At 38.8% G+C, this 15,143-nt stretch overlaps 1 protein-coding gene across 2 annotated transcripts; it reads right to left on the reverse strand.

Annotated features, from left to right (window-relative positions):
• Positions 1–658: 658 nt before the first annotated feature.
• LOC143104093 (major histocompatibility complex class I-related protein 1-like) lies at positions 659–14,146 on the reverse strand. 2 transcript variants are annotated; one of them, XM_076268035.1, is made up of 8 exons: positions 14,008–14,146; positions 9,941–10,198; positions 7,937–8,173; positions 7,214–7,489; positions 2,990–3,118; positions 2,843–2,886; positions 2,383–2,426; positions 659–2,227 (listed from the first exon to the last, which is right to left on the reverse strand). In XM_076268035.1, the coding sequence occupies exons 1-8, from the start codon at positions 14,105–14,107 to the stop codon at positions 2,200–2,202; spliced, it is 1,116 nt and encodes a 371-aa protein (XP_076124150.1). In that variant the 5' UTR covers positions 14,108–14,146; the 3' UTR covers positions 659–2,199. The 2 variants fall into 2 exon arrangements, with proteins under 2 accessions (XP_076124150.1, XP_076124149.1); XM_076268034.1 differs by having other exon boundaries at positions 2,383–2,429; positions 14,008–14,145.
• Between the last annotated feature and the right edge of the window lie 997 nt (positions 14,147–15,143).

Consider the following 15,143-nt stretch of genomic DNA (forward strand, 5'->3'; position numbering starts at 1 on the left):
TTAATAAATGCAATGTTAATATAAAGTGCTCCCCGGACAACTATATTTGATTATTTCACATGATTGCTATGAGTTTCCTTTCTCAATGATTTTGAAGTGAATTAATGTCAATAAAGTTTTGTTAAATCATTATTTTGAGTTGTTTGACATGTTTGGGTTTACAGTTTGCATACCCTAAACACCTGGTATTGCACTTTGTAGCTTCCTATTGTGTTACTTTAGCCTTGGAGAGAATTTCTATTTCTAGTGTAAATCATGCTGGGCCTGAAGCAGATGGCTATTATGTAGAGCATTCCTCATTGCTCTTCACCGAAAGATTCTGTGGTTTATATTTACATTAGATGGAATAAAAATGTTCATCTGCACATAATCATTTTGTTTATGACTAGAGAATATATTCTGCATCTCTTGAGCCAAAGATTTTTTGATAAGACTTTATTATGTGATTGCAAACAGAGCTGAAGGTGGATGCTTATGTCAGTGCAGTGACCAGAATAGGACACTAGAGGGCAGACTGTTTTTCTCCCAAGTTATCAGACACAGAGACAGACGTTTTCTTTGAATTCTTTATTCAGTGATATTTTATTCTGAAGTGGTATCATAATTTATATTTATAATATTATATATTTTTTAGAATCATCAAAGCCAGATACACCCATTTCTATTTAAAATATTAATATTTTATTTGCAACTTTACAGTACAAATGAGATGTAAACATACAAATTGAAATACACTGCCAGGCTAATTTACTTGTAAATGACTGTTGATGAAACTATTTAAATATTCGCTACACTACAAATGAATATATGTCTGTCTTTCCCAGGTAATACCATGTCTTGGTTCTGGATTTTTTTTTGTTTACCAGCAGACTTTAACAAGCATTGTTTAAATGTCCTAGTGAAAAACAGGAAAGCAAAGACAGAGGACTGGATGAGTCTTTCCACTGACAGTGATAAAGTGATAAAAAAATAAACAGACAGTTTGTTGTAAAAAAATCAAATTTTTTTGTGTTTGACAAACAATTAAGTTTTTTGCATTTTTTCTTTGGTATACACAGGAAAAGATGTCAAATTCCTTGCTATTGGATAAATAGTGGCCAAATCTCAAGTACCCAACAACCCAGCTGAAATAGCTGAAATATTATATTAAAACAGAGTAGGCCTACACGGCAACCATCATACTGATGGGCAATATACATTTAAAATATTTAGTTATTTACATACACTGTTGTATATGTAAATAGATGCATTCAATTGAAATAAAAAACATTTTCACATACAACTATGCAGACACTGCAGGTGAACATGTCTGCTTGTGCTAAAACATGCAAATGGCACAGAGCTATGCAGAACATCTTCATAACCATATTATCATTTGGGATATTTCAGTCTGGATGAAAACATCGGCACCTTCAGCTCCAAAACTGAGCTCATGGTATTCTCAGCTACTGCAGCTATTTCCCTACAGATCCGAAGAATCCTCCATAGAAATGCATGGGGTTAGTTCATGACGCCAACATGGCAGTAGTCTCTACACATATCCCGTCCCTTCCTGTATGCCTCCCCATTCACTTGAATAGGAATAGCTGCCCCATAATTGCCCAAAGTGTGTTACCAAGATGGCTGCTGAGTGGGGGGACTTACCTAAAAGGACTTGGACATCTTCACTGACCCCAGCTAAAACGGCACAAAACGTGGATGTCACAACCGATGACCGACTAAATTTCTCATTTACTGATTCACTGTTTGTCATTTTTGGCAAAAAAAAGGGCCTCGTAAGGCATCATATCAGAGACATACACCCATGTAGGCCTATTATAGGGAAACTTCCTCATAACAACCACGATCAAATGGCAGTCCAACTGGGTCCCTCAGCCAGTTCCTTTTGCTGGTGGCCGTATGCCATCTTCAGCCCTATAAAATCCATTTCATCAATTGCTAGCATTAGTAAATGCTCAGTTTGGAGGCCCCTTTGAGAAAGCACTATCCTGACAGACACAAAGACACAAGCACTATCCTGACAGACACAAAGAGCTCAAAGACACAAAAATATAAGAACCACACTCTCTTAACTTCTCACAATATTGTGTTGTTAAAACTGAAAAACAGAGGAACTGCAGTGTTATGTAAAAATGGCAGCCAGGCTGGTGTGAAAAGGCATTTTCAGACCAGGTATTTGTGGATGAAAATCCTGTCTTTTCAGGAGTAGCACGGAACATTGTCAGGGCTGTAAGGAATTAAAACACTACATTAGGCTAAACAATTAACAGAATCAGAGAACACTAAATTAATTATTGACTACACAAATATGGATTATGTAGCATCTCTTTAGCTTCTTGGTAGAAAGCTGTCATAAGTCTACTTTGAAGCAGAAAAACATACTTTGTCATCAGAGGTGTATCAGATCCACTGAAATTTGCACCATTCTGCTGTAGCACAAAAAAACACCAAAACAAAGATTCAATGATTACCAACATGTATCAACAGAATTTATATATTTTTGAATATGTTGCTATAGTCTAGTGATATTGAGGACCTCCTGCCTTCTAAGCATATATTTGGAATTACATCATTGGATGTCTAGATATTTTTTTACAGGAGTGGGAAAGTAAGATGGCGGGAGAATTGGGAGAGTACCATGGGTTTGGAGAACTTACACCTGAATGTGGTATGCATGCTGCCGCTTGCACTAAAGCTCCCCTCATGGCTACAACTACAACTACATGCTGAACCATTAAATGACCAGTTATCAGGTGTTTTTCCCTTGCTGAGCAAAATAGAGAAAAGAGAGATACTGAGAGCGAGATAGAGAGATACTGAGAGAAGCACAGATGTGTTTTACCAAATCTGAGAACTTCACACAGCATTCAGAGGCAGCCTCTTTGTCTGTAAAAACAAAAATATGTTAACATTACCACTGATGCAGCAATAGAGTCAGAAAACAAATATACAATATAGAATTGTAAAGTTTACCAAAATCCAGTCCCACCTTGTCTTCTCTGTGGTGCAAGTCCAGTCTCATTTTGTGTCCTCATTCTTGTCCAAAATAATGTCCCAAATCCAGCCACAATAATCACAATCAAAGGCAAAATCACAGTCACAATCACAATCGAAGAACCTGGAATAAATCAGAAGTCACTTCAGAAAGAACATTAAAATTCACAAATAAAAAATGCAACTGATACTTTAAATCAAAAACTATAAATAATGATTCTGATACTGTATCTTTCATGAGGGCTCTGCACTCGGACCTATCTGACTTACGTACACCCCAAAGTGAGTGGGTGCTGTAACAGGCCCTATTTTAACGCATGGTCTGAAGTGTATGGTTTAAATACATTTTGGGTGTTCTTATGTTTCTTAATGACCGGTAATCATAGGTGTGTTTTGGGCATAATATCCATTAAACCAATGAGAGTGCCATCACCCATACCCTTTAAGAGCATGGAACACTTGGACCACAGCATTTTGGCATTATGATGTTGAGTGAACACATCTCTGCAGAAGGAATCTGCAACTGTCTATGTAAGCGCAGGATACCATCAAGCTTGTTTTGCTAAAACAGGTGAGTGTGTGACAAGCAGAGTACAGACAGAGCTACGACAAAAGTCTTAAACTTAGTTATTTATTTTCATAGCAACGACTAACAAGAGCATACAATTGGAAACAGCCTGAAAAAAACATTTATCCCAATATCATTCAAATAAAAATCCTAAGGACATTCATCCAAGCACACCAGCACAGCCTTTTCACTGTGTTGCCAGGGACACATTATGTCAGGAATTTGCAGGAGGAACCAAGCAGCAAGACTCCTTCACGCAGAAGTTACAACAAACATGCTTTAAGACACTACAAACTTTACAAATTTACAAACTTACTAACAACCTGGGGCCCGTTGCACAAAAGCAGAATTAAGACATCCAGAGGGGTATTTCACAAAACCTAGATAAGGGATTAAGCTGGGATTTTTAGGTTATCCTGGATGAATTTAGCCTTGACTTGGTTTCACAAAAGAGATGGCACATAAGCTACCATGAGAATTTATTCTCTGCACCTAGCCTGGTCCCGACCAGGCTAACAGCACAGCTAACAGCCAACAGCCAAGTTAATTCTAATGGTAATTATGTCGTCTTATTGGTTCAGCTAGCTGTCATTCACATCAGACCTCCGTGCTAATTATGACCGCCGCGCAGCGAAGCGCGGCGGTCATATAGGTTTAGACAGATTTTTTCTTTTTTTTTCTTTTTCGCATGTCCAAATTTCCGTCAAGGATTCCCGGGACACTGAAAGACCGGGGCACACGAAACTTGGTGGGCATGTAACCCCACATGGATAGCATGGAACCATCGTTTTTCGTTTTGATCTGTAGCCTGGACTGGACCCCCCGAAAGGAGGGTAGGGCAGACACAGTTTTCTGTGAATATCTTGAGAACCGTAGGGCCTAGGATGACCATTTTTTTCTGTATTTTGCCTCCAGGGGTCATGTTAACCCATTTGTGCCCACATGTGCATAAACAGATACACACACACACACATACATTCACAGTAATCATACGTACAGTATGACACATACTCACACAGTAGACATATGTATGCATGCATGCACATGCACAAACACACATACGCAGGCAAACATACAAGCACGCACACACACCCACACACATAAACATAAACGTGTACGCGCACACAATTCAAGAATTTCTCAGAATTATGAACAGGCAAGATGGGGGTGGGGTTGTATAAAATGAATTTTACATGTGAAATCTATGAACTAATCATGTTTTGGTACTTTTTGTCTAGCAGATACCAGTGAGAATTGAGTGTGGATAATGCAATTTAGTGAGGCAGTTAGAATCATATAGGCCTTTCAGCGTGATTTATTTTTGTGGAAAAAATGTGCTGGACTGGGCGGCGGTCATATTTTGTACCGCTCTGCGGTACATCTAGTTTTAATTGTGATAGCCTTATAATTATTAACATAGGCCTAGGTACTCTTTGTTTGCTTAATTTATTGAAAGGCGTTTAATGAATAGCCTACTGTAGTTGATTGGAAGTGGAGGGGCAAGTTCTCAGAGGTATTTTCAACTATAATATTAAGGTATATCATACTATGTGCATCTTTGCAGAGGCAAGCGCTTTCTTAATGACGTTGCGTGCCGAGACAAGAAAGCACTCACACGTGGGTGCATACGTAAATTTGCATTCAGTTGGTCTACCACGCCTACTCCCGCTGTTTTACAGAAATAGCCATGATTCCCCATTCCAAAAAGGACAACTTTACTTCTTTGTTAGTCTATATCAAAAGCGGTTGTTCACTTTGTGTGAATGACGCTATTTTCCGCGTCTTTTTTATTCCAACCGTGGGCATTTTGGAGCAAAAACGAGAACGCGCACACATCCTGAATTACTTACACTTGGCTTGACACAGTTGCTCCTACTCATCTTGGATTGGCGTTAATGAAACGAGTTTAGCTAGGATGACCAGACAACGCTATGTCAAACCTCGCTTTATCACTTATCTTGGATGTCTTAATTCTGCCTTTGTGAAATACCCCTCAGGATAAGTTACTGAGCTGCGCTCAATGAATCCAAAACAAGAGTGCACAGGCTTAATTGGTTGCAAAAAGACCAAGCCAGGATGAGCAGACACGGATTCATCAAGCCAGGTGAAACCTATCCTGGATAAGTGCACGCTCAGGGCTTCCTCAAATAGACCCCGCCATCGATCACAGATTCACCATGGCAACTAGAGCTGCTTCATTGCTTCTTCTACGGTGTAAAGTAGGTAGTGATAGGCTTTTCACAACAGCAACAAACAGCAACACCTCTGTTTAGGAGAATATTGCAACTAGTGTCGCGACCACCACGCGCGAAATGGTTACGGTGCTCCCGTGACGTCACATTTGGGGATCAATAAAGTATCTATCTATCTATCTATCTATCATTGTCGCATGACAGGTCGGGAATGAGTATGTAAAAGTTACCGTATTTTCCGGACTATAAGTCGCACCGGAGTATAAGTCGCACCAGTCAAAAAATGTGTCATGAAGAGGAAAAACATATATATAAATATATATATATGTTGCACCTGAGTCGCAGGACCAGCCAAACTATGAAAAAAAGTGTGACTTATAGTCCGGAAAATACAGTAATTAATGATCACAAACGTTTAAATAATGACAGTGGATCTAGTTATATGTGATATGTTACGACCCCCTGTGCCCCTTCAGGTCCTGTCCTGTCAGTGCACGGGCAGGGCTGGGCCTGGTTAGGCTAATAACATTATTAGGTGCACCTGTATTGGGTGGGGCTATAAAAGGGGTTCTCGCTCTCTCTCTGTAGGCACTTTTTCCTCCTGAGCTGTGATAAGCAGCTCATAATGCTCAGCTATCTTCCAAAGTTGATCTTTAATCAGGCAAAAACGTTACGACAAACTCACATGGCCATACTGGAAGAACTGTGTCGCACTGGTGATGACATTGTTATCAGAGTACGGCATTCGCGTCATACGCTTGCTTAGCTGTCCGTCAAACATAAATAAGCCAATGGGAATGCACCCAAGGAAATCCCAACCCCCAGACACGATTGTGTCAAAACCGAAATCAAAAAGTCAGGGAGCGCAAACGAGAAAGCTGGAATCGTAATCAGAGAAAACAGCATCAAACAAAACTGAGAAAGAGGCAAAGACAAATATTTTACACGGTTACCCAAATGATTTCATTGCAATCTTGTATTTTTTTAATTGAGTTTAATTTTTTTGTTTGATTTTTTCCTATTTGGTATTTTGATTTGTATTTTTTTGCTTGCTATTTTATAAGTATTCTTTAATTTTTTTGACACAAAATTGATTCCATACCTATCCTGCTTTTGTGCAACCGGATCACGGATAAATTGAGCTATCCCGGCTTAATCCCTTATCCTAGTTTTGTGCAATAGGCCCCAGGTGGGGATCCTGACACATTACTAAGGTCTCATCACTAGTGCCTGTTCATTTGCTATTTAGACAACATGTGTGCCTGGCGGGATAATGATAACTGCCTGGTGGGATAATGATAACTCAACTGCATTGGCCACAAACTAACAAAGACCGTTGCATTGCACCTTACGCCCATTAGTCATCATCATCATCTTTATTGCCTTATTGAGTCCATTCAAACCAGACAAGTGTGAAATAATATATAGTATGGTAGTCAAGGTTCCAGTGCTCTCTTACCATTTTCCTCACTCAGAATCTTGATGATCAGTCCACTGACATGTTCCACCTTACAGGTGAAGTTGCTCTTCTTCCTCTCCTCAGATGACACAGTGATCACAGCTCTTATCTGGAAGGTTCCATCCCCATTGGGCAGTATCGGCCCCACATCCTCTTTCATCACCTGTCCATCTTTCCTCCAAGTGATGTTCATTCTCTTAGGGTAGAAACCTGTAGCATGGCACACTACTGAAGAGTTGGAAGAGTAGCTAAAGAACAGCAAGACATCTGGGGGGACTGGAGGAACAGGACATGAAGAGAAATATTAAAACAAGAAAGAAAATCATACACCATGAGAACCATAATTGAATTACATTTTTCATTAATGTGCATATTTATATTTACATACACAAAGTCACTAATTGATTATATATAACACAACTAATACATTGGCATACAAATCACATGTCAATATATTATATTATGATGCTATATTAATACATAAATCATTAAATTAACTATGTATAGATTAATACATTCAATTAACTTGCAAAAATCTCCAACACTGTGTGAGGAGGACAGAGGACAGAAAATGAACTTTTCCATGATATTATACATTTTGTAGATGCACTTAATTAATTTATCAAACATATATTTGATGTCATTATTTATTAAACATTTATAAGTAAAAACAATCCTTTAAAATAGGTTGATGAAGTGTCTCTATTGCAAGCGCTACTGTACCTTTCCTGTTCAAGTATTCCTTCCCAGACGTCACATATTTCTTTAGCTGCCCAATGCACTCCTGCAGGTATTTTGGCTCTCTCTCATCTTTGCCAGGTAATCCATTTGACACATGAGCCACTGGTCCACTCCATACCAAGTCTAGTCCATCGTACGCAGATGCCTCACTACTACCTGTGGCATGAGTCTTATCATCCCACCAACAGGAAATACTCATCTGGAATACATGTGCTCCTGCTATAGATTAAAGGCATATAAAGAGACATTAAAAGGTAGATCATGTACACTAAAGGGTGAAAAATGACTGACAAAGTTGAATGACAAACTAATACACAAAGGTTTTGTCTATACGGGTTTCTGCAGTGGGTATTTTTATGAGAAAGAATTCAAAACGTTCATAGATTTGTGTTCACATTGTGATCGTATGTGGGGTTCTCACTTTACAATTATTCACCATACCAAAACATATATTCGAGGGAACACTGGCACTGATACAGTAGTCTTTTGTTGAAAAAAAAATGCTGTTTACTTGAATGAATTTGATATCATACTATTCTAAAAAAAGGAAATTCTATTGTGTCAAAACTTTAAAATATAAATGCTGCTTTACTTTATATTTGTTCCCTTCATGCTGCAGTCAACAAAACACATGCTCTGAGAATACACTAGCACACTGATCTGCAACCTGCCCAGCAGCACCTGGTCAGTGAGATTACTCAGGACTTAAAGGAGAAATCCGGCAAGTTTTTACATAGATCTCTGTTTCTGGAGGTCACCAAGTACTGTCGGTACAAAAAAACCCCGAAAACAATCGGTTTCACATCTCGAGTTGCTACAGCAGCTAATGCAGCCAGGCAGCTCCAGCGCTACACTCTGGGGCCTTGTACGTGGGAGCTCTTGGACATGATACCGTTGGGGTACCACATACCACTGCTCAGCCTTCTAGAGGTGTTGTGGGCCTAATTCAATGAAACACAGATTAAGTGCTGACTACTCTTCACCATGCCGTAGTCTCCCCCTCCCCCTCTCTCTCAACTCTCCTCCTACCTCTTCTCTCTGTCTTGCCGTTCAACTCCCTCTTCTCTCCCTCTCTCTCTCAACTCTCTCTCTCTTGCCTTTTCTCTCAATAGTATAACACTTTAATAGTACCATTGATATACTTATTAATACTAACCATCATGAGTAATACTAACCCACTCTATATCTCTTTCTTCCCCCTTAGTTCACTTGTGAGGTAAACCATTACCAGTCATCATCCATCCTTGTGTTTGGCCCACACCTGAAGTCCCATCCCTATGACTGCCCTACCATCGCTTGTTGCTGTCCCCTTGCCTGAATTCCTGGCCCGCATAGCCTAGCCACCCACTGCTTGCCCTGTAACAACTCCTTATCCCTATGGACAATTCATTCCCTACACTGGACTATTTGAACTTTCTGACACTAAATAGGATGCATTATCATACTGGTTATGTAACCATCCTACCTCTTTGTAACATATACCTCAGGTGGCTTTAAACAATATGTGCTATTCTCTACACCTAAATAACCTATTCATTTATCATGTACACAGACCATACTGCCTTGTAACTGACCCTAGGCAGATGGGTCAGGCCCTTGAGTCGTGGATCTACTCAAGGTTTCTTCCTATATGTATCTCCAATTCTAGGGAGTTTTTCCTCACCCCTGTTACTCCTCTCTCTGAATGTTTAAGACTCTGTAAAGCGCCATGAGACATGTGTTTTGGTGCTCTATAAAGTGAAATTAAATTGAAATTGAATTAAGCAATAAGCCCCGAGAGGCCGTAGGTTGTTTTAAACTTAGCCAGGTATTTATAGCAACAATTTTAGAAAAGCAATAAGCCACTCGAGTCCGTAGGTTACGCTGATTCTACAACAGCTAAGGGGGGTTTTAGGCACTCCGCTAGCACGTCGCATGTTACATGTTACTTACTTATTGTAATGTGCATGGAAAGTACTTATAGTGCATTTGTATATGCCCACTCACCAGTCTCATTGTTGTGAAATTTTATCAAATCAAATATGGTGGTGACTACAAGCTCCAATCTAGCTGACTCTTCAGTGCTATTATCCCAGTGCTTTGGATCCAGATGTTCCTTCACGAATGGATCCAAGGGGACTTTCATCTTCGTGATACTGGTATAAAGGCTCCAGTCTTGACCATCAACCATTTCAATGTCCATATAATCTGGAAAGCCTTCAAATCCTGACATGGCTGTGCAACAATGAAGCAGGGTATAGTTTTCTAAAAAAAAAATACAAATGAGAGACATTGAATGTCGTAAGAAAATACAACCCCAATTTCAAAAAGTAGGGATGCTGTATAAAATAGAATGTGACTCTGCAAAGCGTGTAAACGCATATTTAGCTTCAAAAAGGACATAGAAGACATATCAAAAAGTGATACATTTGACAATTTCATTGAAAATGAATTTGATGTGCGCTCCGTTCTGTGTGTGTGTGTGAGAGAGAGAGAGGTAAAGAGAGAATGAGTGAATTTGCTGCTGCTGATGTGAATGTGGCCTAGCAAATTAAAGAAGACTTTATTTAATCCTACTTGAAATACTAAAAGATAGAAACTTAGTACGTGGGAATCTACGAGGCCCCCAAAGGGAGGGAGCTCCTATTGAGTTCCCTCACAATAGTTTTACATTCCCTCAAACAATTGTTGTATTCTTTCACAATAAGTTTTGTGTTCCCTCATAAATGACAAAAGTACTGCAAGAGAATGCCAAAGGATCTCTAAAAATAAATTTTCACCTCTAAAAACAAATTCCCATCATGGCCCTTTGGGGCACTCCGTAGTGATCAGATTTCAAATCAACAAATTTGATGACAGGATGTGTTTGAAGGCAAAATTTGAGAGAGAGAGCAACAGCTTTTTGCAAGCGAAATGTGACATTTTGGCTAGAGTGCTTTCTGTTCAGATTAATGGTTTTAAAAATGTGATGTACGATACGATAAAATTACGATACAACTTTATTTGTGAGTTTGTGCTGAAATTCTTTTTGCATCCCTGGGCAGCTCATTTAAGTATAGGACAGTATACAAAGGACAGGAACAATACATACATGTAGGACATAAAGCATCGACAGACAAACATGAAACTTAGCCACACATGACAGTATCAACAGACAAACATGAAACATAGCCACAAAAGATAGTATCAAGCATGACAGAAGACAATATATTACAAAGAGGCTACATCAATACATCCAAACTTTCGACATTGCATCCATGGATATATATTGCACTAGATCTTAACGTTGCTGGTTTAACAAAATGATTGATTGATGTATAAAAGAGTATCTGAGTCTGTTGCGGTTAAAAGGATTGATTGATGTATAAAAGAGTATCTGAGTCTGTTGCGGTTAAAAGGATTGATTGATGTATAAAAGAGTATCTGAGTCAGTTGCGGTTGAAGGATGGAACTCTAAAGTACCTGTTTGAGGGCAGTAGCTGATATTCTCTGTGTAGAACATGTGAGGTGTCTGTGTAAATATATCTAGCCAGCCTGAGCATGCTGTTGTTGTGGGCTTCCTGGAAGAGGTGTGCTACAGGTAGCCCAGTGATCTTTGAACAGATTTTAATTTGATGGTATAGCTTTGCTTTATCTTTGACTAAAAGGCTACTCAGCCAAACTGTGCTACAATTAAGCATTACACTCTGGATCACTGATGTGAAGAACAAGGAGATTATTTGGGTGCTATCTCCAAAGAATCTAAATCTCCGTAGCAAATAAATCCGCTGTTGTATGTTTTTGCAGGTAAATTTTATGTGAGGGATCCATGAAAGGTTTTTGTCTATCATGATGACACCCAAGTACTTGTAGGTTGTGACTTGGTTAATTTCTGCATTGTGGATCTTCACTGGAGACAGTTGATGATGTCAGAGTTGACACAAACATAAAAGCGATAGAGAAAAACTGTAAGTCATATAAGGTGTAGACTGCAAGGAGAAAAGTACAGTAGTCAAGGCTTGCCTGCTGTCTTTTCTTGCTCTTCCTGGCTGACACTGCACATCACATTAGACGTTAAGTAGATAGACTTAAGCCCATCTCGAATGCACCCTGAAACTTATGATGGGCTACCTTAGTTTCATCTCTTTTTTATTATTATTTATTATTCAAGTTTATTGATTTGCTCATGTAGACTGACCTTGTGAATTAATTCAATTAGCTTTTTTTATCCTTTAGGCTACTGTGTATCATTTACATGTGGTAGTGAAACAGTTGTCTACTCTATCGTTATTTATCTGGTGTGAATTCAGGTATATTGTAACAGCAGGTAAAGAGCGTTGGGACGGCATAAGAAAACAGCATTTTTTTCTGTCCTGAAAAGCGTAACTGAATGCTATTGTATCAAAGACCTTGTTGTGGAGGCATGTGACTGAAGTCATCATAGCCAATCACATAATTCATACGACATCATGTAGGGGGGTGTGCTGCATCACAAAGTTTTGATCCCAAAAATCATCAAATGAAAGAAAAAAGACCTTTGCTTAAGCTTAATAAGGTTATATTTTGACTGACTAATCTATTGTAGGTATAAATGATATACAAACATGGTTAGTTTAATAGTGTCCCAAAATAAACATATAGGCCTGTTTTAGATTAGGACATTTTCTTGCCGTCCCAAATTACCATGGTTTGATTAGCACAACATTATTTTGCAACAGAGACTTAATCTATGGCTTTATTCTTCTCGCTACATTAAAGGTCTGATGTTATGTTATAAAAAATAGCAGCCAAGGCATAGACAGCCTGACTGAGGGATACAGTAGCCTACAATAGAGAGTGAAAAACAGGGAGGAAGTAGGCCTACAAATGGAATGAGGACAGAGCTATCGAGGAATAGAGAAATGGCAATGCAGAGGTAGGTATATAGCCTACATGTTAAAACCAAGCTATAATAACAAATCCGCCACTACAATTTGCAGGAAGTTTCTGCTAGGGTATACAGTAAGACTGGGTGTTCTTCTGGTGCTAGTTTGGGGATCCAAAACGTTTCAAAAAACATTTTGAAGAACATCTGAATCTCCCATGAGGGTTCTATGTTTTAAAAGCCTTTTATTTCACATGACTATTATTTTAAAACATGCCTACACCTTTCCGCATTACCTTCATCAGAGCATGACAAAATGACAAAGCAAGACAAAAAAAAGTTGCCATTCGGCTCAACATTTTAACAGGTGATCACATGACTAGTATGAACAGGTAGGTGGTCAACTGGTTTTAAGGAAGTCACATGAAGTTTATGATAAAAACAAAGACACTGAACATCTAATAGCCTCCTTACACCAAACAACTTTGACAAGATTTGGGAAAGATTCTTGAAAGATTGGAGTCTTTTAACTAATGCTAATTCAAGCTTTACTCAAAAGACTCCAATCTTTCAAGAATCTTTCCCAAATCTTGTCAAAGTTGTTTGGTGTAAGGAGGCCATAAGTACAAATCCATTCAGAGCCAAAGACAACTCGGTATACTTTTTAAAACTGATGGAAAGAATGAAATGCAAAGATACAGTTACAAAAAATGCCCCATTATGCTGTGAGCTCTGTGGCTCAGTGTATTATGACGCATGTTGTTATTTTGACACATGTTCGTATCCATCTTGACGGTTAGTGGTTATAAGTGTAATCTGAATGAATGCCTTTGTAATTAGCAATTTGAACATAAGTAGCTGGCATCAGTGACGTCTAGACACCACTGTAGCCTAATCTTACAATCTCATTGTTATTAAGAAAAAGTTTGATGTTGCCTATGATTAGGCTACATAATAGCCTATGGCTCTTGGGACTTAGGCCATTTTCTAAATAATGACCGGCGTTCTATACATTATCCCTAGGCCTACTTACATTCTGCACCTAAATGCCTAATTTAGGCCTACGTTTCCACGATTGTTAAGTAGGCTAGGCTGTAGTGTTTCGGTCAGCGTTGATCGCTATTTATTTTTCATCAGATGAACTTTTTGCGTTTTGAAACTCGCACTTAGCCTAATATAAGGTATGGCGGCGTATTATACTAACAAACAAATAAATGAACATATAACTCACCGGACAACGAGAAGGGGAAATAACTGAAAAGAAGCACAATAATGATTGCTTTTTGCGCCATTTGGACTGAGCTGTGATGATATTTGGCTTTTCCGCCCATAGGCTATACTCTCTACCTCTACATTTTTGACTGTTGCTGTTTCCCACCTTGACCACACCCCCAATTACTTGTGGGAGGCTGCAGTGTTTGCCCTTTAGGCCTGTCTCTGGGTAGGATCCAGTATCTAGATGACAACTATGTTTAGGTTTATGTATGTATGTAGGAAGTGTCACCAAATCATGAAATTATCTTACATTATGTTTTTTTTGCGTTATTGATCATACATAGAGGGCAAAATTGTCGTAGGCCTACAAATACAATAATTATCACATATGGTACCTGCACTCTTAAAACAAATGTGTTGAAAATAACAAGACTTGTGTTGTTGTTTTTTATACATCTCTATGTCCAGATAGGGACAACACTGTTTGTGTTGTTTGTAACACATTCCCAAAGTTGGTGTCACGTGATTTTGGGATTTATGCCTTGGGACAGAAGCATAAAGTATAATCCCATAGGCTATGTGAAATGCCAAAAGTCATGTTTGTTTCAACTGTTGCCATCAAGTGCTTTCAAGTCACAAAACTGGGAGAGAAGGAGCTTCTTCTATGAGGCCATAGGCCATGAATGCAACTGACACTCAATACCCAGCACGTATAGTCTAGCCTCTATTAATGTAGCCTATTTATTGTTTTTTTTTCTTTCCAGTGCTATTTCACTATTCACTATTTCACTGCTATTACAATCACACGATACATAGCATACAATTAGAAGATTCCCTGAAGATAATTTGTCAATAATTTTTTACCCAAATAGTCCCAGGAAGGTTGCACAAGAAATATGTTTATTTTAAAAGTCTTCATTGTACCCAATAAGTCAATAGGCAAAACCTTAATTTGTCAGACAGAATTAAATAATAGGCCTGAATACTCCTAGGCCTACTGTGTGAGACATGCTCTCACAGCACATGAATAGTATAGTGTATAAGTAAGAGTCACTAGTGTGAGGCAGAGGTTGCCGTCTCTGGTTGCTTTCAGTTGCAGGCATTTTACTGCCTGAAATTGGATGTTTTTGCCTGTGCTTGGTTTGACTGAAG

Source organism: Alosa pseudoharengus, unplaced genomic scaffold, assembly GCF_046254945.1.
Source record: "Alosa pseudoharengus isolate Yale_2024_CS ecotype anadromous, Long Island Sound unplaced genomic scaffold, YU_APseudo_1.1 YU_APseudo_1.1_scf_5, whole genome shotgun sequence".
NCBI classification, from domain to species: Eukaryota; Metazoa; Chordata; class Actinopteri; order Clupeiformes; family Clupeidae; genus Alosa; species Alosa pseudoharengus.